Here is a 22,166-nt window from a genome sequence, read left to right as displayed (position 1 = left end):
TATATACAGAGTTGCAAGCACACAAACTAAAACCAAGAAGAGAGAAGGGCAGCGCTACATCCTGATTTAGCAACCTCTCTGATTGCTTTGTGCGTTGATTTTACCTGGTTTGTTTATGCTTCCTGGTTATAAATCTCCACACACCCCCCCCCCCCCCCCAAAAAACCACCACCACCACATTAAAGGAACCATCTTGGTCTGGCTGTTGAGATTGATATACTTTTGCATACATGGAGACTAGAATCTAGTACGAGAGTGCAGATGGAATGGAAATGGTGTGCACACTGTTCAACAACGAATTGCAATAAGATTTGGATCGATTTGAATCAAACTCAACTGAATCCAATCCCAATTTCACCCACTTCAAACCGAAAGATTCGGCTTGGTTTTAAGGATTCAGGTCGATTCGTGGACGTATCTGATTGGATCAAAATAGATAAGAGGGACAAATTCCTTGCTGATTCTGCTTCCTCGACATTTTTTAGATTTAGAAGAAAAGAAACAAATCCTCCTCAACCACCCCCAATGAAAAGCTTACCGGTTGCTTGTGGTTTCATGTATTCCGCATTGGCCCTGCTATGATGTATTTGTGGCAGCCATTGATCATGACGTACCTCACCTTTGTGCAAAGGACAATCACAAAGATGACCAGACGAATAAATGCTGATATAATGTGAAGTTGAAACGTTTGAATTAATGTAAGTAGTTTATATAGCTTGATTGCTTTAAATGTGCTTGCAAGATGAAAATAAATGCTTATTTATTAATAACCATATTTACATTCACTAGGCTTTAAGCTCCCCCCCTCTTTTCATTATTTTTGTGATCAGATCGAGTAGTAAAAAATTTATTTGTATCTTTTGATAGTATGAGTTCATATATATATATATATATATATTGGTAGAAATGAGTTCATGTATTTAGGGTGTTGTGCGGATGGAAATAATTTTTGTGTAAATAATACCTTGCATGTAATAATCTATATTTCCATGAGATTTAAAAACCTTTCTTAGATGCCACCATATGAGTTATGATTGTTTTAAAATTCTATATTTTTGTTATGGTGTCACAAAAACTATGATGAACCAATGATTGAATTCTCTCTCTCAAATTTCAAAAAAAAAAAATTTGAATTTTTTCTTGGGAAAAAAGTCACAGCGGCACGATTGATAAAGTTGGATAAGCGTACTGTTATTGAAATTTAACTAGTCGATCTTAACCGTCGAGGTCTCAACTTGCAACCGGCTCTCCCACATCGTCTTCTTCAACTCTCTCTTCCCCTGTAAACCTATCTCTCCAAATCCAGAGAGAATCAATTTACACAAAAAAGAACCACACCCTACAACCCAAAACCCATCTCCTTGAAGCACTCTCCTGTAAAGCTCTCTTCCCCTATTCTCTGCAAAACTAGAGAGAATCAATTTTAAAAAAATAAAGGAACACTGAACCCAAATTCACGAGTAATGACTGTCATTACTACAAGCTTAACCCCTAAAATCGATAATATTATTTGAAAGAAATATGTAGTCCAGGCACTTTCTCAACTATCGTCTCTACTTCGGATTTTGCTTGTTTTCTTTTTGGCAAATGGCAAATTCGTGCTGCTGCACTTATTCCCTCTTTTCGTATTTCTGACTACTTTCCAACGCTTTTCTTTTCCTTCTCCTTAAAACATTAAAAAACAACGGGAGTAGAAGAAGCAAGAAGAAGGAAGGAGGAGATTAGAACAGAAGAAGAATAGCAAACGACTGATATTCTGAAAAAAAAAAAAAAAAAAAAAAAGAACCAAAAACAACATCAGCTGCATGCATTGCAAAGACCCAGAGCTTTCAAATGGGTCTAATGCCCACGACCAGACACCCTTAGGGCGGCGGTGGTGAAGTCTCTACCAGATGGTCGATCTTAGGGATATTTCAAGTCCCAATTTTTGCCATCCCCAGAGACAAAAAAGGAACCACCACCTACAACCCAAAACCCATCTCCTTGGAGCAATCTCCTATAAATCTCTCCCTTCCCCTATAAACCTATTCTCTGCAAACCCAGAGAGAATCAATTTACAAAAAATAAATAAATTAATAAAGAACCACCCCCTAGAACCCAAAACCTATCTCCTTTCCCCTGTAAATTGATTCTCTGTTTTGATTTTTTTTTTCTCAAAACCCTTTATTTATTTATATTTTTTTTTTCAAGAAAACTAAAGAAGAAGCCCGTGTATTGTCTCCTCCCACCTCCGCCCTCCCTGAGTATTGTCAGTGGGAAGATGGGAGTTTTTTTTTTTTTTATATGAAAGGGAAGAAGTTTTTTACATTTCTGTTTCGGTTTCAAATCTAAAGAACCCAGAAAGCTGTTGTTCCAGATCCCAGAGATTCAAAGGTCTTCAGGTCGAGACAAATGGTTGTAGAGAGGAGAACCCAGAAGGTAGTCGTTCCACATTCCAGAGATTCAAGAAAAACCTGTGAACGGAGAAGAATCCTGAGAAACCTGAAACACTCCCCCTGCAACGAAGAAGAATAGGAAAAAGAAGAAACCTGTTGACACGGTGAACAGGTTGATGGCTTTTTTTTATTGAACGACTAAAACGTCAAAAAATAAACAGCTCAGATTAAACCAATGCGTCTAATGTTGCATTTAACAAAAATACCCGTAGCACTACTACCCACATCGAGCAAAGCTTTGATCTTTCCTTGGGTTTCACATCTCACAATCTCCTGGACCTGAAATTAAGACATCCAGTTTCTTACCCTGCTTCTGCATAACAATTGAGAAATAATTACGACACATTTGACCTAATGAAAAAATTTTCAAATTTTCCTTGGTACGACTACTAGTTCAGCGAGAATCACTGCCTCTAGTTTCCACGACATCTATCTGTACTTCGAATTCACCTGTCATTGCCTTCATTTCCATTTTTACCTGAAGCTTAAACTCCCAACAATTAATTAAGAGGGCACACCAAGCCATGGGTACTCAATACTTCCTGGTGATGGTGTGGCTGTGCGTAGTGACAGATAAAGCAAGTAATAATGTTGCCTCTGGAAAGCTACGGTACACCATCACCTAAACAAGATGTCTTTTTCCCTTTTTTTCGGAGGGTAAGGACCTAAACAAGATTCTCAATCCTTATATTGCGAAGCTTGATGCAGAAACAGAAACCAAGAACACCGCCTGTAAGCACCAGTTTGCATACAAGCAACAAAAAATCCTGTAAAGTGTCAACCAAATATATAATCGTTCCACACTAAACAAAGACTGATTATGAATTTTTTTTTTTTCAAGACAAATAAGATTTGATTTACCAAAAAATGCAAGGAACTACAGAACCATCCAAATTGCCAAATCCAACCAACACAAGCTGGAAATCAGAAACAAAGTTCCCATAACTAAATAGGCAATTGATGCTCCAAATGCACCAGGATAGATCGAAAATTCCTGATCCTAATTGATCCAAAAGAAAATGCAGAAAAATAGACAAATCAGAATGCATGGAGTCCAAAAACAATAAAACAAGCAGCGAAGCAAAGGTGCAACCCATGATAAAGCATATAACAGGGAGCAATTCATATAAACTGGAATGTTATGGTGCAAACCAAGCAGCAAAGCAAAGGTGCAACCCATGATAAAGCATATAACAGGGAGCAATTCATATGCACTGGAATGTTATGGTGCAAACACCATTTCATGATATGGGCAGAAAAACAAAGGAATGAAACAAATAATTCAAAAAAAGGGGGAAAAAACGAAAGGAACCAAAGAAGGCCATCACAACTCCAAACCATTCCTAATACGCCTGGAAAACAAAATCATCTTCTAAAATTATAAAATCCACCCCTAGGAAAGAATCCATCCCCAAAGCCAAAGTAAAGAACAGAATTTTACTGGTCAAAGCAAAGCTACTAAACCAAAAACTTCAAAGGACGAAAAGACCATGATAAGAATAAGCAATGGAATAGGAAAAACGGAACAAACAATGCACTCAAATAAGCCTTTTACTCGGTTAACAACCACAGGTAATGGTATAGCCCAAGCACATATAAAACACAAATCGCAAACCTTGAAGCAGAATGGTAAATTAAGAAACCAAGAAACGTTTCAAAGAACAAAGGTAAAAGAAGCAAAAAACACCAAACTGGACACACTTCCATTAAGAAAGAAAGGTCTTGTGCACGTTTAGCATAGTTTATCAAGCTTCTGTTTCTGGAACCCAAAAGCTGGGCTTTGGATTGCAAAAAGGTGGGACCAATAAGATTCTGCACTAATCTTTTCCACCTTCCAACCCCGCATATGCTGATAAACCCACCCCAACAGCTAGCACTAAGGGCGTGACATCTTATACAGGCTTTGCCCTTTGATATCCCAAAGCCCACCTTCTGGGTTCCAAAAGCAAAAGCTCGATAAGCCGTCCTAAATATGCCCTTTAGTATCAGCATTCCCACCTAATGCTTAAAGAAAATTCTCTAACCCCACTCAACAAGGCCACACCACCAACTCTCCTTGTTCCCTCATTCAGGATTTACGTCTACCGGGGCTTGTTTAGAGTTCTACATCTGCTGCTTCCTTGACACACTCCTCTTCTTTTCAGGATTGGGAACCACAATGCAATAACATGGCATAGGTCAAGAGAATTCAATGTAAAATAAATTAAAGAACCGACACCAACAAGGTTTAAAAAATTCAGGGCAGAATCGGCCAAATCGACTGAGCCAAATTCTGATTATGTCTAATTATTTTGAAATTGGCCATGAACACACGTAACATTTTCACTCTTTTAATCAGTAAAAATGGCGTACCCAGTGCACGAGGCTCCCGCCACTGGCGGGGTCTGGGGAGGGTCATAATGTACACAGCCTTACCCCTGCTTTCGCAAAGGCTGTTTCCAGACAATGACCACTTGGTCACAATGGAGCAACCTTACCATTGCACCAAGGCCCGCCCTCTACTCTTTTAATCAATAAAATAGCAAAAAAACAATAAAACTTACCTCTTGTAGCTAGATACACAGTTTTAAACTCCAAAGAAATCAAAGATCCATGGAAATATTTGCTTCTCCTTGATTCAATTTTCTAGGGTTTTGATCTATTCCCCGCCGATTTCCAACCAATGGAGGCAGATCCTGTGCCCAATTCCGAGTTTTTAACCTTCGACACCAACCCATGGGATCAAACTAGCAACATCAACAGTCGAAAAAAGAAGAAATGGAAAGAAACAATATATCAGTAGACCAAAAAACAGACAGCCAGTTTCACAGGGAAAAGTACACAGCACGAACAAGACAAGAAATAATTTCAGACACCCATACTCATTCTTCTCCTAATGCATGGAACGAATTCTGAATAGGAACCTCGCACTACTCTAATTTCAATCAAAAACAGAAATACGATAGAGAGAAAACTTGCATTGCTTTTTGGATTGGAGAAAGAGAAGAATCCAATAAAATGACGACCAACCAAGGCAGCTTAAAGTTGTAAACTGTAATAGATTGCAATGCCTCTAAAAAGAGAAGATTGGTGAAACAAGATTAAAACTAGTGAGGGCCAATATCAATTAGTCAATTAGGTACTGACAAGGCTTAGGTTGAGTTCAGTATACTGGGAATAAAAGGTGGGAGACAGAAGCAAGATAATCGAAAGAAGAAGAAGCGAATTCACAGACGGCATGGATCATTATCAACATTTCAACATATTGATATTGATAGTTAGTCCAGACAGATCAATAACCCAGTCCTACACTACTATAAGCAGTCAAGCATAAGTGCTGAGAACAGTTTTTGATGAAGGATGATGCAATACAAAAACAAGGAAAAACGACACCTCGTCAGTAATCCTCGTCGGTCCGAAATTCTGAAAACTGTTCAGATCATGATCACCCATCAATCAATCAATCATTCATGTCTCCAATCCATCTACCCATCTATCTTTGAAAAGAAATGTCAGTATTCGTCGGTAAGAAAAAGAACAAAAATCCACTTCCAACTTCAAGCAGCCAGTCCGTAAGAGAGAGCCCTGCGATTGAATCGAAGCAAATCTGCGAAGAATTCAAATATTTCTTCAAACCCTAAGAATCTGAAGCTTGGTGGAGAAGGCAATGGCAACCCAATCGGGCTGGGACGAGGACCACTGCAGCTGCTCGATCTCGGCCCCAGCAGTGTAGGCGAGGATAGGATCGAGGCCACCCTCGACAGGCTGGCCCATGGAGGAGAGATCCCAAATCAAGGCCTGGGAGTCGTCACCGGCGGTGCAGATGTGGCAAGAGCTGTGCGGGGCCCAGGCGATGGCGTTGACGCTGGCCTGGTGCCTCTGCAGCTCGACGACGGGGAGGGTAGGGAAGCGTATGTCGAGGACGACGACTTTGGCGCTGTCCATGATGATGGTGGCCATGTACCTGGGGTCCTGCTTGTTCCAGCCCAGGCGGACAAGGGGGGTGTCGGGCTCGGAGCTCTCGTAGATAATGGTGGAGTGCTCCTTGTCGCGAAGGTCGAAAACCCTAACTGAGCCATCGGCGGAGACGGAGGCGAAGACGCCGACGCCGCCCCAGGCGATGTCGTAGACCTCCTTGTCGTGGGCGATGAGCTGGGTGTCGACGGCCTCGCGCTCGATGTCCCAGATAGTGCAGGTGGTGTCGATACTGCAGGTGCCGATGCGCTTGGGCTCCGCCTCGTTCCAGTCGAAGGAGGTGAGGGGCCCGCAGAACTCGCTGTTCTTATTGCCGTTGAGAAGGCTCTTGAGCTCCACGCGGTCGTTACCGTCAGAGATGCACCAGATGCGGAGGAAGTCCCCGGAGGTGGCCAGCAGGTCGGGCTTCTGGCACTCCTTGTCCGGGATGAAGATAGTTTTGGTGGGAGGGTAGGGGTGCTCGAAAGACAGGTTGGGGTCGGACCTGATCTCGCCGTTGGAGTCGTCAAGTTGCACGATCTCCACTCGGTTTGGGAACTGTTCCAGCAGGCTCGCGATGGCCAAACGGTACTTCTTGTCCCTTCGCACGCTCCAATTCATGGCGTAGATGTGCCACGGCGCCTCGTACGTGTATATCTCCGACCGTTTCTGTTGTTCCTCCGATCCGTCCTGGTTCGGATCGATACTCGTCCCCATCTTTTTTTTCTACTTTTCTTCCCACTTTCGAATTCGATCGACGGCGTTCCGTCGACTGGGACAAGCAATCAAAATCAATCAAACTAATCTTCCACACCACCCACCCGTCAGTCAGTCCGGCACCCACACACAGCAGAGAGTATGTAGAGAACCCCTTTGCCCTATCTTCCAACTATTTTTACTATTGGGATGTGAGGGTTTGTTTCCTATTCTTAATAACTACATCCCTGAGACGAAAACCATGAGAATAGCAGGCCAAGAGTGTGAACTGAAAGAGATTAGAAGGATTAGATTAGAGTAGAGTGAGTTTTGAGTGACAAAAGAGAAGAGGACGGAGGGGACAGGGAAGGGAGGGAGGAAGGGCGGCTGCGGCCTGAGGGTGCGAAATTCGAGACAGATTTGATTTGAGAGGGAGGTAGGGAAATCGGTTCACGGCGTGGGGGTTAAATTAGGGGTGTAAATGAATAGTTAAAATATGTTTTCGTATCCGTGTCCGTATCTGTTTAACATTATCCGAATCCATTCAAAAACTAAACGAATACGGATATGGATAGACTATAACTATCTGAAAAATTATATTTATATGTAAACGGATAAAATATCCAACCCGTAACCGTGTTCATATTTGTTTAGCACTATCCGACTCTGTCCGATAGCTAATCGGATGCGAATGCAAATTTAACACCATCCGAGCCGAATCCGATGCGTTTACAACCCTAGGTTTAATTCTATCATTCTTCGATGGAATTAGGAATTTGTGATTTAGGAGGACAAGTTTTCAGACGGCCATTGTCTCATATTAATATTAAATGCAAATTATATGCAGCTTTTGATGTTTGAAACAATAACAAAACATCTCTTTAGTTTCACCTTTTACCTGCACCTTTGGATGATCTTTTACCGTTCGTTAAGTTTAAATCATTAGGTATAATTAAATATTTGAAAATGATTATATTATACTTTTATTTTTGTGATGGACAATTTTATAACACATCATCTCCCCCCAAAATCAACGTTTCAAACCCATCTCCCCTATCCCTTACTTCTCTCCAGTTACTGCTGCTATAACTCATCGCCGTTGCTATTATAAATCTCCAAATAGATTCTAAACAGAAAGTACCAGTGGAGAGATAGATCCCTTTAACAGTTTAGTTAAGTCTCTCAAATAGGTTCTAAACAGGCTAGGATTTTAGGAGAAGCGTCCTAACCCACATTGATCTTGAATCTACTTAACAATAATCCAGAAAAATATATAAATCTGAAATTAAAAGTTTCTGGAAACTGGTCTGGCGGAGATTTCAGTTACAAGTATTGACTCTAGTTTGATTCAAACACTACAATCAACCTCCTGGAATCAGATTGCACAAGACATGTCGCTAACAGAAAAACTAACGCACAAATTTTCAGGTTGAAATGATATTAAACGTCTGAACAAGAAAGATCAAGTTCACTCTTGAGGCACTCAAACCCAAGGCAAAACAGAGTATCGCCCACGCCAAGATTGCGAATTTGCGATATGGTGGGATCCCACGATATGGCATTACCATCAAAGCGATATATTGCATATGGTATCATATCGATATCAACATTGTCTGCTGATTTATGTCCTTGTCTTTGCTTGGATCCATGTAGTCAATCCCATTTAGTTGGGATAAGATTGAATTGTTGTTGTTGTACCTGTTGCGTCAAGAAATCGTCGAGCGGTCCTGCAAGTGGACCAAGGGGTCAACAGAGAGAACCGGTGTGGTTCCGGCCTAGGGCTCTCCGATGCCAAAGTTAGATCTCCTGGCGCAAACAGATGAATAGTGATTATTCAGTATGAGTTTAGATGTCCCTTGATGGGATTGTGTACCTTGCCTTTTATAGTAGCGTATGGCGGTGTGGAGAGTCCCAGTTTGATGGCGATTGTCCCGTTGAGTGGATAGAGGCCCTGGGTAACGGGGCTCTATCCTGATTGATTATCTCCCCGCGGGAGGGAGTGTCCTAGTGGTATCAAGATCATTAGTGGATAGATACCCGCGTGTGGTGATAACGTCCTTGGTGCTTGAATCCGTCTGGGTGACGTGACCTCTAAGCGGCGGTCTAGAGTCCTGGTGGTGACATGAGTCTTAGTGATACGATCGAGTCATAAGTGGGTAGCCCCCTCCTCACGTGCCCACGATGCTGTGCCTGGGTGCAGGCCGCGCCTGGGTGAGGCCGCGCCTGGATGTGTGGCCGCGCCTAGGTGAGGCCGCGCCTGGGTGCAGGCCGCACCCGGGTGCTGGGACCCCGGTTCATTCCCCTTGGCTATGGAGCGGGTCATCTGTGACACGTGGCGTTCGTTGATTGGCCTGGTGAATATTGGATGTATCAGTACCATATCATGTGGATACAATATGGGTCGGTCTCATACCAAATCGATAATGAGTCGATATCGAATCGATATTGAAAATAGTTTGGATTGCACAAAGAGGAAGAAAAATATGAAAGTTTAAATATATATATATATCATATCATACTATCATCCTATCGTATTATATCATATTATTATTACTATTATATAAAAGCACGTTGTGGTAAATCTTTCAGTCATTTATTCTACCTTTTATTTTTATTTAAAATTTTGTTTTTCAATTCGTAATCTTTATGTAATTCTTTCTTATTATTTCTGAAAATTGGTATCCTTAGTTTTTGTTTTTTTTTTCTTATTTCTTAAAATTGTTTTTGATGAAAGTAAGGCACCGTTTGACAATGTTATATTTTTAGTGTTTCTTTGCCAGTAACGTTATCAGAACACAAATGAAACAAAAAAATCGTTTGATAAATCTGTTTTGTTTCACTTGTTTTTTATAACAAAAATCAAAATTTATAACAATTTATGCTTAAAATAACGTTTTTGACATAACAACTATTTGTTGTTATTACCACTTTGTGATCCAAAATCCAAAGTCTCCTCTCCCTCAACTCTCGCTCGACCCTTCCCTAAACCTCTCCTCTCTCAACCTCCATAGGGAAATACGGGGAAGGAGACAAAGAACCTGCAACTCGTCGTCGCCAGTGCTGATTTCTCCAACCTCAAGCTCGCCCACTCGAGATCTCCTACCGCCTGCAACTCGTCGTCGCCATCTAGGGTTAGTTCTATTGCTTTCTTCTGCTTCTTCTTCTTCTTCTTTTTTTCACTGCACAATCCCTATCTCTGCATCTTCGAAATCCCTTAAATGGTAGGAGACCTGGCAGTCATGGACTCATGGCGGCACTAATAAGCCTAAAACAACCTCTGCTTTCGTCGGTTTGGACCTCCCATTTCCATTTTTATTCACGTCCGAAACCTTCCACGGTGAAACTCAGATTTCGAAGCTCTGCTACGAAGATGGCGATGGTTGGGTCTCAGAGGGTTTTTCATCCCAAAATCATCGATTCTCATTTGCACGTTTGGGCTTCCCCTGAAGAGGTGAAAATACCCAAATTTGAAGAAACCCCAGCTTTGCTTAATTTTATTTGTCTCGTTCTTGTTTTCACCATTTTTGTTTCTCTTTCTGGGTAGGCTGCTGACAAATACCCTTATTTCCCAGGCCAAGAACCGTCATTACCAGGAAGCGTTGATTTCTTGCTTAAGGTGCGTGCGGCTCTCTCTTATAAGCATTTCCTCGTGTTATTTTTATTGGCGTTTGTTTCCTTGTCTAATTTTCTTCCCCCCACTTTAAACTGTCTGGTATCTGAAGATGCAGAATAAATTCCATTGCTTCAAGGAAGTAATGAAGTTTGTGTTCCAAATTATAATTTACAAAATAATTTCAAATTTGTTTGGTTTTGGAAATACACAATGAGTTGTTTTCCATTTTCAGTTCTGGTGAACTGAGTTGGAGATCAATTTAGTGGATTCACCTGTGATTGTCTTCCAGTACATGAACTCTTAAATGAGGTCATTGAGTCTGCTTCTGATTGCTTCTACTTCTACCAACTCATTTTTGAGATCATTGTGATTTGTCCTTGCAACAGCTCTTCGTTTTTGGTCATATCTGTATTATAGAGTGACAATTGCATTTACTCAGTGTATAACATAAATTTTGGATTTTGTCCATTCTCTGTCACTGATAAGGTTTAATTGAATTTAATTTTAGTCCTCGACTTTTGGGGTCTTTAAAGAAACGATTTTCAACATCTGCTATATCATAGAAATTCATTAAGAGATGTGAATTGATTTTGTCCTTGCTTGCACACTAGGGATAGCTAATTCACTTTCATTGTACAAAATGTGTGGCGGTTACTTTAAACTAGAGGAAATTAGATTTGCTGCACATCCTTGACTCGACTCTTTTGGTTCATTATTATTTTGGATAGTTATAAAAGAATTATGCAGTAGGATATTGCAAGTTGGATAATTCTATATCTTCTATATTGAGATACCATTAATTTCATTATCCATTTGATTTCATTAATGTTACATGTAATCTTGGTAAATCTGGAGGAATGTACTTAGGACCAAGGGTTGAGTCCCGACCTCAACTACCATCCAATATTTGATGCAGTGCTTTTGTTCCTATGGGGCCTACAAAAAGAAAGGGAGGGGATCTATACTAGCTAAATCACTGTTTTGGCAGATGTGTTTGCAAAGAGTGGAACGAATGGAAAAGAAATGCCTAACTGGCCTGAGGTGCAAGTTTGACATATCCTGGCCTCACTTTATGGCTGGTGTTTTGTTCTCTCTCCTATTATATTCCCTCATCAATAAGATATCATTATAACCAATTGGGGGCAGGGTATTACTGTATATTTAGTTGAAGAGCACAAAAGTGATATTTATGTGGTCATTGATTTTCCTTTGCTTGCTACTGCAGTGCATGGGAGAAGCAGGAGTAGATGGTGCTCTAATTGTCCAACCTATCAATCATAAATTTGATCATTCTCTAATAACAAGGTCAGTAAACTCTAAGCCCACTCCTTCCTTCCTTCTGCCAGGCTAGCAAGTGGCCACTCAGAAGCCCCCTCATGATTATGCCCAACAGCTCTATGGAAAGTATACAGAGTCCTTTGAAGAGTACATTACTATAAAGGTGAGGAAGTTGTGGTTCTTTCTAATACTAATTATCAATAATTCACTATGTGACAGATTGTTGTGCATGAGAATTTGGTTGTACCTTTTTGTAGAGTTTGTACCTATTAAATGCCAGAGCTTTTGCACTGTATGACTCTTTGCTCAGCTTGTGTTAACTGTCACTTAATTGTGTGCATCAACCTTGTTCTCTCCTTGGTTAAAGTTTCTTCCTCCAAATTGTTTGTATGGATCTGTAGTTGTTGTTGTTCAAATTATCTGTTGTTTCCAAAATGGCAATCACTTGCTTGCTTTTATCCACTAGAAGGTAATGTTGTTAGTTTTTACTTTAAGGCTGTCTAGGACAGGCTTTGTCCATTTTCCACCACTGCTTGTATAGGTTTATAAAAAGAATTTGGTCAATATTTGTGGCTTGATGAAACCTGCCATTTGCACTTGGGACTGGATTGTGTCACTGTGATTCACAAAGCATTGGGACCTCCTCCACCCACTTTGAGAAATGAGAACCATATTTTGGTGTTGCTGAGGCTGAAGAAGGTTTCTGCTGGAAGGTTTGCTGTCAATTCTTGTTATGATTTTGGTGTTGCATCTTGAGTTTCACTAACTACATGTTCATCTTTTGCAAAGCCTATTACAAAAAGTTGAGGATTTTGATATGGAACTTGTTTCATTGTATCCTTTGCAAAAGACTCTACAATCTTTGCTCTTTCTTTGGACTGTTGAACACCTAAGCTCTCCCCATTCAAAGTTTCAAAAAAGACTCACCACAAACTTCTTCACATCTGATCACCATCTCTTCTCTTTTTTCTTCTCCCTCTGTTCTTTTTCCACTGTCAATATTTCTGTCTGTTATCCATATGTTGAGTTATCATGGTGGATCACTGGATTACATACATAATGTTGAGTCATGATATGAATTTGCTACAACACAGCTAATTAATTTGGATAAGTGTTGATGAAATTCTGTTGCTTCCATTGGATTACCACTTGTGATCTATTAATGTTTGCTTTGTGATATTTTTTTCTTTTCTTTTCTTTTATTTGTTTATTTTGACTTTGTTTGACATGTAGAATGAAATGGTTGATTGTGTTTAGTATTATCATTGAAGCATGGTTTGTGGCATGGTCTCATGGTTACTTGTAAATTTCAAACTTTACTTGTTGAGTCTTCAGCTCAAATTGGTAGAGCACTTGGAACATGAGGATGTCTCAACCATGTTCCAAGGGGATGGTGGTTCGAATCCATCAAGACCTTTTTTTAAATATTTTTATTAAAAATAATTTTGAATGTCCTATCATCCATGACTTTATATGTATTTTAGTAAAAATGGCAATTTTGTAATTTATATTAATCAATACAAAACTGTTACAGAAATAGGTTTTATCAAACACCTTTCAGTATTAATAGTATTCTGGATACGTTTTTAGAACAAGTTTATCAAACACCTTTCAGGGAGCCAGTAACGTTATTCTGATAATAATAACACCAAAATACGTTTTTAGTAAAAAACAAAACAGAAACGCTAGTACTAACGTTGTCAAACGGTGCCTAAATCTATCGAATCCTTTTCTTATCATAAATCATAAATAAATAAGTAAAAAATCTATTTAATCGTGACCTTCTCCTTCCCTCTCCCTCTCCGCGATCTCCTCTCTCTCCATCTCTTAATCTCCCAATTTCAGTCCCTCTCACGTCTCAAAGTTCTTTTCCGTTTTTTATGAAAGAAAATCTATCAAATCCTTTTCTTACCGAAAAAAAACAAAAAGCAATCTATCTAGTCTCTCCCTCTCCACAATCTCCTCTCTCCCAATCCCAATCTCCCAATTTCAGTCCCTCTCAGATCTCAAAGCTTGTTTATTCACTGCAAAAACGAACCTCACTCTCCCTCACCGATTACCGCTGTTTTGCTGACCTAACTGTTGTAGTTCGTCGCCGACGTCGATCGCTGTTGTGTCCTCTTATCCTGGGCTGTCTATCGCTCTCGACTCTGGTAAGTCTCCACCCTAACCTCTCCATTTTTTTTTCTTTCTTTTTAGATAGGTCATTCCCTCATTGCCAGCAACCACGCTGCAGTACAACGACTTTATTAACAAAAATTTTGGCTTCGGCTTTTGGTCTCCCTGCCATGGCGATTCAGTAGGTTCATGATGGTGATTTCGGGAAACCCATGGGGTAATTCGAAGGTTGGGGTACTGATGGAGATTCCAGCCCTACAGATCAAGTGTTGCCCCCTTCTCTACAGCTTCTTTTATTTCTTTTCTTTCCAACAGTTGTATATTAGTTTCAGCTCATTATCTTGTTATCTTTCAATCTGGTTCTACCAATATACCTGTGATCCTGTTTCAAGCTGATCTCCCATTGGCATACACTGCTTCGAGGTCAGCTCTGCATTAACAAATACTTAGGTTTTGTTTTTCTGCCACCAGTTATTGTGCAGAACAGGCTTATTAGTTTAATCTAAATACCATGTTGACTATATTTCATTAATTTCTCAGTAATATTAAACCACAAAATTTCAAAATCCTATCATTAGATATCATAAGTCAGAATCTTAATTTATTACTCATTCCACAAGAGATGCATAAAAAGGACAGAGATATAGAGCTGACGGATTACTGATTCAGGATTTGATAACGGATAGGTCCCAACTGATTCAAGCAAGGTTAGGTCAGTCAATCCTTACTGCAATCCCATCTTTCCAGTGGATGGCCTATCAACAGTATATTATACATTGGGTTGGTCCAATCTTCCTCTATCTGGATCAGAATCAGCCAATCCTTGAATCTTAATAGACCCCCATTTTTTTCAGTTGTATTCTATCCCCAATTTATTTGTGACCTGAACATTTCATCATTTTCACCCAAAAAGTTAATCTCAACCCATACTTCAATGAATTAGAACTTATATTGTTGTATCTATTTCAACTAATTATTGTTATTTAGGTAGATATAATTAAATGTAGAACAGGGCTTGACGTCCTTATTAGTTATTACTTGAGAAAAAATCAAACAAAGAAGTATGTTGTTTACTTAATTATTTTGAAAACTCCTTATCTAACACATTTCTAGACAGCATTGATATAGCCAGTCATCAATTGGAAGTGAGCAAGATGGTGATTAATTGTGATTGGTATCATCATTTTTTATTTTAAAAAATGCCTATTCACATCTTAGGCTGATCATTAAGAATACTTAGTAGCATTGTAAGAGTATGCTTGTATGCTATTATTCATCTCAGCTTCATGTTATGGATTCCACAGTATTTATTAATGTTTAGGTACCATATCTTTTACTTCTATTGTTGTTTTACCTTGACTAAGGATGTCTCTAACATGGTTTGGCTCTTGTTGACATGGTTTAGTTTATGAACACATTCCTTCACTGGTATCCATTGGGGCCTGTAGTCCTCTCATGAATTTAGCTTTTCCAGGTTTAAATGTGCAATACCTTTTTTCTATTAGGCTTTGTTTGGAAGCCAAGAAAAGAAAAGAAACATATGGCCCTGCTTTAATAGACTTTTCCCTATACCCTTTAACTGTTCATATTGTTTGGTCCGACTTGTAACCATTGTTTTAGTATGTTTTTAGCTGCTTGTAAGAGTCGGATTAGGCTGCAAAATGGATATTGTACTGGGGGGCTACCTGTGAACCAGATTTGATTGTTAGGTTAGCTGTTATGTTGTAGTTATAGCCTTCACCTTGTGCCAGACCTGGCACTACGGACTTTGTACTACAACTTTCCCTTTTTTTGTTCGTTTTTGGATAAGATAAATATTTAAGAATGAATCCCAAAATTATTGTATTGGTTGGATGGAAGCCAAAGCCTAATGCCTCTAATATCTAATAAATTTTCTTTCACCATTATTAACTTAGAGGGAGTACTCTAGGTTGCTCCATAATATGCTCTTTATTAGAGTCATTGATTATCTTTGATCTCTATTGTTAGTCTTGTATCCCACCTACCCGGAAAAAGAGAGTCTGAAAACTTTTCTTGGCTTTAGCACCTTCTACTCATGGTACACCCAGTAAAATACTGTGAATCTCAGGCCAAAGTGGGCCCATCATGAGACCTATTAAATTGGTCTAGATCATGAAGTGATATTATTCAACTTGTCTAGGGTGTTTTCTATGTATGAGTATTTTTTGGGGGGAGGGGGTGTAGACACCTCATTTTGTCACCCCAAATGTTGCCTTGACGACGATGAGTATCTCTCGATGCTTGAGGAATATTCTATCTATAATGAGTATCTATCGATGCTTGACTCTTCTTTTTTTCTCCCCCCCTCCAAATTTACGGTAATTTGATCATGTTTTCATCTATGGTAGTTCAAGTTTTTTCCTACAGTAACAAGATCTCCCTCCAGATCATTAACCTTAAAGCAATTTTTTCCACTTCATTTTCTATGCATTTATGGTTTTCCTTTTATAGCTAATCTGACCATTGTTTTGTGAATGCCACTTGCAGATCTTGCTGTGAGAAATTAGCGCTTTGTGCCCTGATATTTGCCAATTTTCCTCTTTTCTTGAATAGGTAACATCAACGTACTACTTCATCTGGATTCTGATTTTACCATCATTTTTCATATACTCTTTTTGCATGTTTCAGTTGTTGATTTTGATTTTCAGTGTTTGTTTATCTTTGATTTTCATCTTCCACCTGTGTATCCTCTGCTTCCGCCGGTAAGATAATCTATACATGCTGCTCAAGGATCTTTAGGCAGGATTATCCTAGGCATTCTTTAATTGAACTATAAATTGGAAAGGGTCAGTATGGCAGCTTTTATAATGGTAATGACCAATTAAGCATGACATGTGGCCTTCCATTTTTACAAGACACAAGGTTTTAAGCCTCAAATTGTGGAGTATATGCCTCATGAAACAGCTGTTTGATAAATAGATACATAGAGAAAACATATGACATCCATACAAATTCTTAAAAAAAAAAAAGGATAAGAAAAAACACCAGTAATTTGGAATGGTAGGTATAGTTCAGACACACTAGAAACTCCAATGACAACAACACACTAGAAACTCTATATGGCTAGGATATTTGATAATTGAAGCGTAGGTTGCCCTTGTCTAAAGCTATTTCTATAATGGAATTCTGTATTTCATGTTTTCAAATTATCCCTGTTATAATTATCCAAGTCATCACTCTATGAGAAGTGCTGAAAAAAAAAATGCATAGTTTAGGACTGGTAAAAAGTATGGCTTTGAATAGGATTGATTGGCAAAATAGGATCCATGTAGCCAACCCCATTCAGTTGTTATAAGGCTGACTTGAGTTGTATCATCATCCAAGTCTAGAACCAAGGGCTTGGGGTGTGTTTACAGGGATGCTTTTCACTTACTTCAATCACTCTGACTAGACCCATGTAACCTGAAACATGTTCTGCCAGAAAATTGAAACATATCATCTTCCTCTGGTTAGCAGACCTACTGTTGTTACCCCCAATTTTTTTTTAAAAAGATAATTTCCTTTCTGTCTCTTTTCCCTTGAAAGACTTTCAGTCGAATTCTCAGTTGTAAAAGACAGTTGAAATTAGGTAAATCATAAGCAGCCAAGCTTTGACTTTATGTCTTCATTAATAATTTTCATCATATAATAAGCCATAAAATTTCATTTGCTGAAACAATTAATATGAGGTAATAAGTTAACAATGATACCATGATTTGTAGAATATGACAAGCGTTCTACAGAGCCACCCTCGTAATTGGTTAGGCATTCAAGAGAATTCATTCAGGAACAGAGTTGATAAGGTTCAAACTTTTGGATATTCAGCCTGTATTTGCCTCCTGGAGTATCAACTTCTGCACAGGGTCAATTTCTTGTGAGTGGTTACCATGGAAGGGCTTTCCATTCTAGGCCTGTATTTTCAAGTACAATGGATGATGGTATTGATCCAAATGATTCAGAAGGCAGCAACTCTGAGGAAGAAACATCCCAAAGCGAAACTGGAGGGGTATGTCAAAATCCTGTTTCTTTCCATTGGACTCCTTGAGTGAAATTGGCCACTGCTCGCGGGTAAAATTGGGTATTGTAGAGTACTTATGTGGTTATGTAGATGTCTAACGCATGCTTATCAACTCTGACTTTCTAAATGTTACACTAATAATCATGTAGAACCCTGCTTAAAGCATGGCTGGTTGAATATCCTAATCATCCAGTCTATAGAAATTTTCTGAACCTTTGGTTAGGATTGTAACATTTTTAATTGTCTTACATTGTCCGCCAATGGGTGGTCAACGACATCTGCAGAATTTAAATGTGACCAATAATGTAGTAGAGGTGCTTCAACAAAAATTTTTGATCATATACCCTAGGTCCTATTGTTTTGTTATTATTGATCATTTTAGCCCTTTTAATTTGCAACCATATGGTTCCAAGGAAAATTATGCCCTGGTCTGCTGGAAATAATAAATCTCCTAACACACTTATTTTCTGCTGATTCTATCATTCACCTTGATTATTTAATTACTGAAGCTGTCTTCTTTGTCATCAATAATCAGTGAGACCTGCTTCCCTCTTCATTAGTAGTGGATACTATTAGTGGCTTCCTGACAAATGAGAAATCTGTTTTTTGTGTGTTTGCGACTGGGCAGGCAGGCAGTTGGGCAGCGTGTGCTTGTGTTGTGTATGTGTGTGCACGTGTGGTTATGTGTGCTCATGTCTGAATGTTCAAGCATTTGTGTGTGTGCGTGTGCGCATATGTGTGTGATGAGGTGTGCTAGGCTGGAAGAAAACAATGACTGGCAAACCTACAGAATTCAGAATCGCAATGAACAAAAAATTGAAGGTAAATGGCAGAAACTGAACATGGATATAACTCTCAATCAATAGAACTGATGAGGCTGAAAGTAATATAGAATGGAGTCACTAATGAGGTGACGGTGTGGATAAAATATTAAAGCAAGATGATGGTTAGATTGGGGGAAATAAGCTAGGACTTAATAGAAACTAAAAATCCAGAATTGGAAACTCAAGGAAAAAATAACTAGAACTCACAAGTGGCTGGTTGTACGAACATCAAACTTTAATTGAAAAAGTACTCATTTCGAAGGTCTCGACGAGCCCAACACAAAATACAGCCTTTGGCAGTGATATATGCCATTTTTCGGCAATCCGAGGTCATTTCGAGGCTGAAATGGCCCTCCAAAGATCTCAACCACACTTTCTGGACCGAAATCAGGCTTCACCAACAACACCTTGGCCCTTCTACCGAGGAGAAGATTGATCCACTCTCTTCCTCTCGAAGCTCCTTCTTCTTCTGTTTTTTTTTTCCCTTCTACAACTCAGGCCTCTCTACTCGCTTATCCTTTCTTCTTCTACAACTCAGGCCTCTTCGATATCTAGCTAGCCAGAGAAAACCCTTCTCCTTTCTTCGCCATGCCCCAATTCAACTGGGTCTTTTACTTGTGTTTCTGTGATAACATGTATGTGATTCTGGCAAGACAAACTTTTTGAAGGATTTGCAGGTGGTCTTATCAAGGTATGAAAGAACTGTAGCCCTATCCAAACATACTCCCTTTACATTGATATTGATATCTAAAATGGGCAGCTCTACAGCATTGTATTTTCTAGGTTGAAAAATTTTTCTGCTTTGAAATTGGACATTTTGTTATTTTTCACAGCTAACAATGAATGCATTCAATATTTTGGTTTCTTTGTAGGAAAAAATTACTTGGACACTTTTCCTCTTTTTTTAGTTCTGCGCCTTCTAAACTCCAAGACTGACATATTTTATTGTGTTATAAACTGGCAAATTTTTTTGTTCTAAATTGGCATATTTTTGTATGTTATATGTTCATAGCCTGATTATGGGGTTCCTTTGTGGTGTTGAAATTTCTTCCGTAATTGGTTAGTTTGTTGTTTTTTCATTTTATGGTTCAAGGCCACAAGTCCTCCATCGACCTCCTTGTTCACATCCTCATGCAGTTTGTTAATCTTCCTTTCTTCTGTCACTGATACAAAAGCTTCTTCATCCTCTAATAGTTTTTGGCTTTCCAATTTTATGGTTCCATTTAGTTCTCTATTCTCAAAGGGAACTCATTTCTTTACAGGACAGGTCGAAATTCCTCTCAGACAAGGTTTGAATTTCTCTTCTTTGGTTTTTTCCCTTTTTACATGTTTTCTATTAGATGTTTATTATTCCCTTAGAATTATTTAATATCCAATTTTCTAGCAGTTGGATTAAGATTCTTCGCATCAATAATTTTTCCCCTCAATAAATTTGAGGTTGTGGGACCAATTTTCAGAATCGGTAATGTCCAGTTCTCTATTCGATATGTGATTATTTTTTGTTTCTTTTACTTCAACCTTCTCTAAAGGTTTTCTTTTACATGAGATATAGATTGAATTACTGTTTATTTTATCAAGTTTGAATTGATTTTTATATATGTTCGTCGATGTGTTCCAGACATCCACAAAAAAACTCATCGCTATTGAATACGTACAGACACTTGTCAGTCTTTAATTCAGAAGGAATATACCCAGTACTGTACTTCTTAATCAAATTGAAATTTTCATGTACTAGCTTCTGGCTTCTTGTATTAACTTGCAGGGAACTTTTATTTAAACATTTAAAGTAGTCATAAAATTCATGCTCAAAAGGTTACATGGGTGTATTTAAAGAATGATCTTGCCAGTTGATCTTCAACAAGATAAATGGCCTTTCTTTTTTTTTAGTAAGGAAAAATGGCTTTTGACTGGTTCTTATTTTCATGATCTGAACATGGGAATGATAAATTTGTTTTAATTGAAGCTTAGAAAGAAAAATGCATAAAAATGTGCATATTTTGGTTGATTATTGATTCAGCATATAGACTTTAGTAGGCCTTACTAAATAAGCTGTCATGATGCATTAATAGGTGCTTCAATTGCTATTTCCTCATTACGAGAGTAGATACAAGTTGAGATATTGGAATAGATGTTGAGATATTAATCTATAGTTAATGATTGGCATTGAGAATCGGTAACAACTTGAATCAAATCATTTAACCTTGGATAATCCTCATTGGCGACCATTGACCATCCTTCTCTTCCTTCCTTACATCTCTCACCTACCCGATTCCTGTTTTTTACATCTCTTTTGTTCTTTCTCTCTTTATCCCACACACAGTCACATACATTCTCCACACGTGCGTGTTTACTATTCTACCCTTCATTATAAAAGCACGTTGTGACAAATCTTTCAGTTATCTATTCTACCATTCATTCTTATCTAAAATTCTATTCTTCAATTCTTAATCTTTGTCATTTTTTCTTATAATTTCATAATCTTAGGTACCCTTAGTATTAATTAATATTAATAATATTCATTATTATTTAAAGCAAATCTCTTCACAAAATTAGATTTAGCAAAAGTAAATCGGTTAACAATTATGAACAGAAAATCTCTCCAATTCTCTCTCATAAAACTAATTTTTTGAAAGAAAATAGGGTAACCTAACCAATGCAGTCCGATAAATACGGTCCCCGATCGGTATCGATGAAGATGGAGATCGATACCGATTCCCGGCCGATCCCGTATCAGTGGATCGATACGGACAATGAAAAAATGTAAAAAAAAAAAATCTAATTTTTTTACCGATCCCGACCAACATGGATCGTCTCTCCTCTCAATCTCTCACGTTTCCTTATTTCTCTCTCTTTTTTCTCTTCTCTCTCCCACTTTCCTTTTCCTTTCCTTTTTTTCTATTTTTTTGGAAAGCTTAGCTATTAAGAAATTAATCTCCTTATTACGTTCAATCTTTCACGTTTTTTACAAAAAAAAAAAAAATCTTTCACGTTTCATTCTTTATCTCATATATTCTATAAGAATCCTTCAGATTTTTTTCTTTTTAAGGAAGAATCCTTCACAATTCTAGGGGGGTACACTAACAGATGAGGGAACCTGAGAGGAGAAAAATCGGCGCCCACACGCCCCGACCTCAAACATAAAGTTCATCAGCAGGTGGTACAGAGACACAGCCCCGCTAAGAGATTCAAACGGACGGTATGAGAGCTCGCTCAACTCTTAAGCCTGGTCGCAATATGGAAGAGAGATTCTT

General features: G+C 38.6%; 1 protein-coding gene across 1 annotated transcript; it reads right to left on the bottom strand.

Moving 5' to 3' along the window:
• Positions 1-5,919: 5,919 nt before the first annotated feature.
• Positions 5,920-7,119, bottom strand: LOC122672867 (WD repeat-containing protein LWD1). The gene is made up of 2 exons (XM_043870367.1): positions 6,008-7,119; positions 5,920-5,970 (listed from the first exon to the last, which is right to left on the bottom strand). Exon 1 carries the CDS (start codon positions 7,083-7,085, stop codon positions 6,045-6,047), a length of 1,041 nt encoding a protein of 346 aa, XP_043726302.1. The 5' UTR covers positions 7,086-7,119; the 3' UTR covers positions 5,920-5,970; positions 6,008-6,044.
• Positions 7,120-22,166: the final 15,047 nt, after the last annotated feature.

The sequence above is a fragment of the Telopea speciosissima genome, chromosome 8, assembly GCF_018873765.1.
Source record: "Telopea speciosissima isolate NSW1024214 ecotype Mountain lineage chromosome 8, Tspe_v1, whole genome shotgun sequence".
Lineage (NCBI taxonomy): Eukaryota > Viridiplantae > Streptophyta > Magnoliopsida > Proteales > Proteaceae > Telopea > Telopea speciosissima.
Note: the sequence above shows the minus strand (reverse complement) of the source record. Positions and strands in the feature narration are given on the sequence as shown.

Excerpts from the sequence above, each read along its gene's own strand:
- LOC122672867 (XM_043870367.1), bottom strand. The coding sequence starts at position 7,085 with ATGGGGACGAGTATCGATCCGAACCAGGACGGATCGGAGGAACAACAG.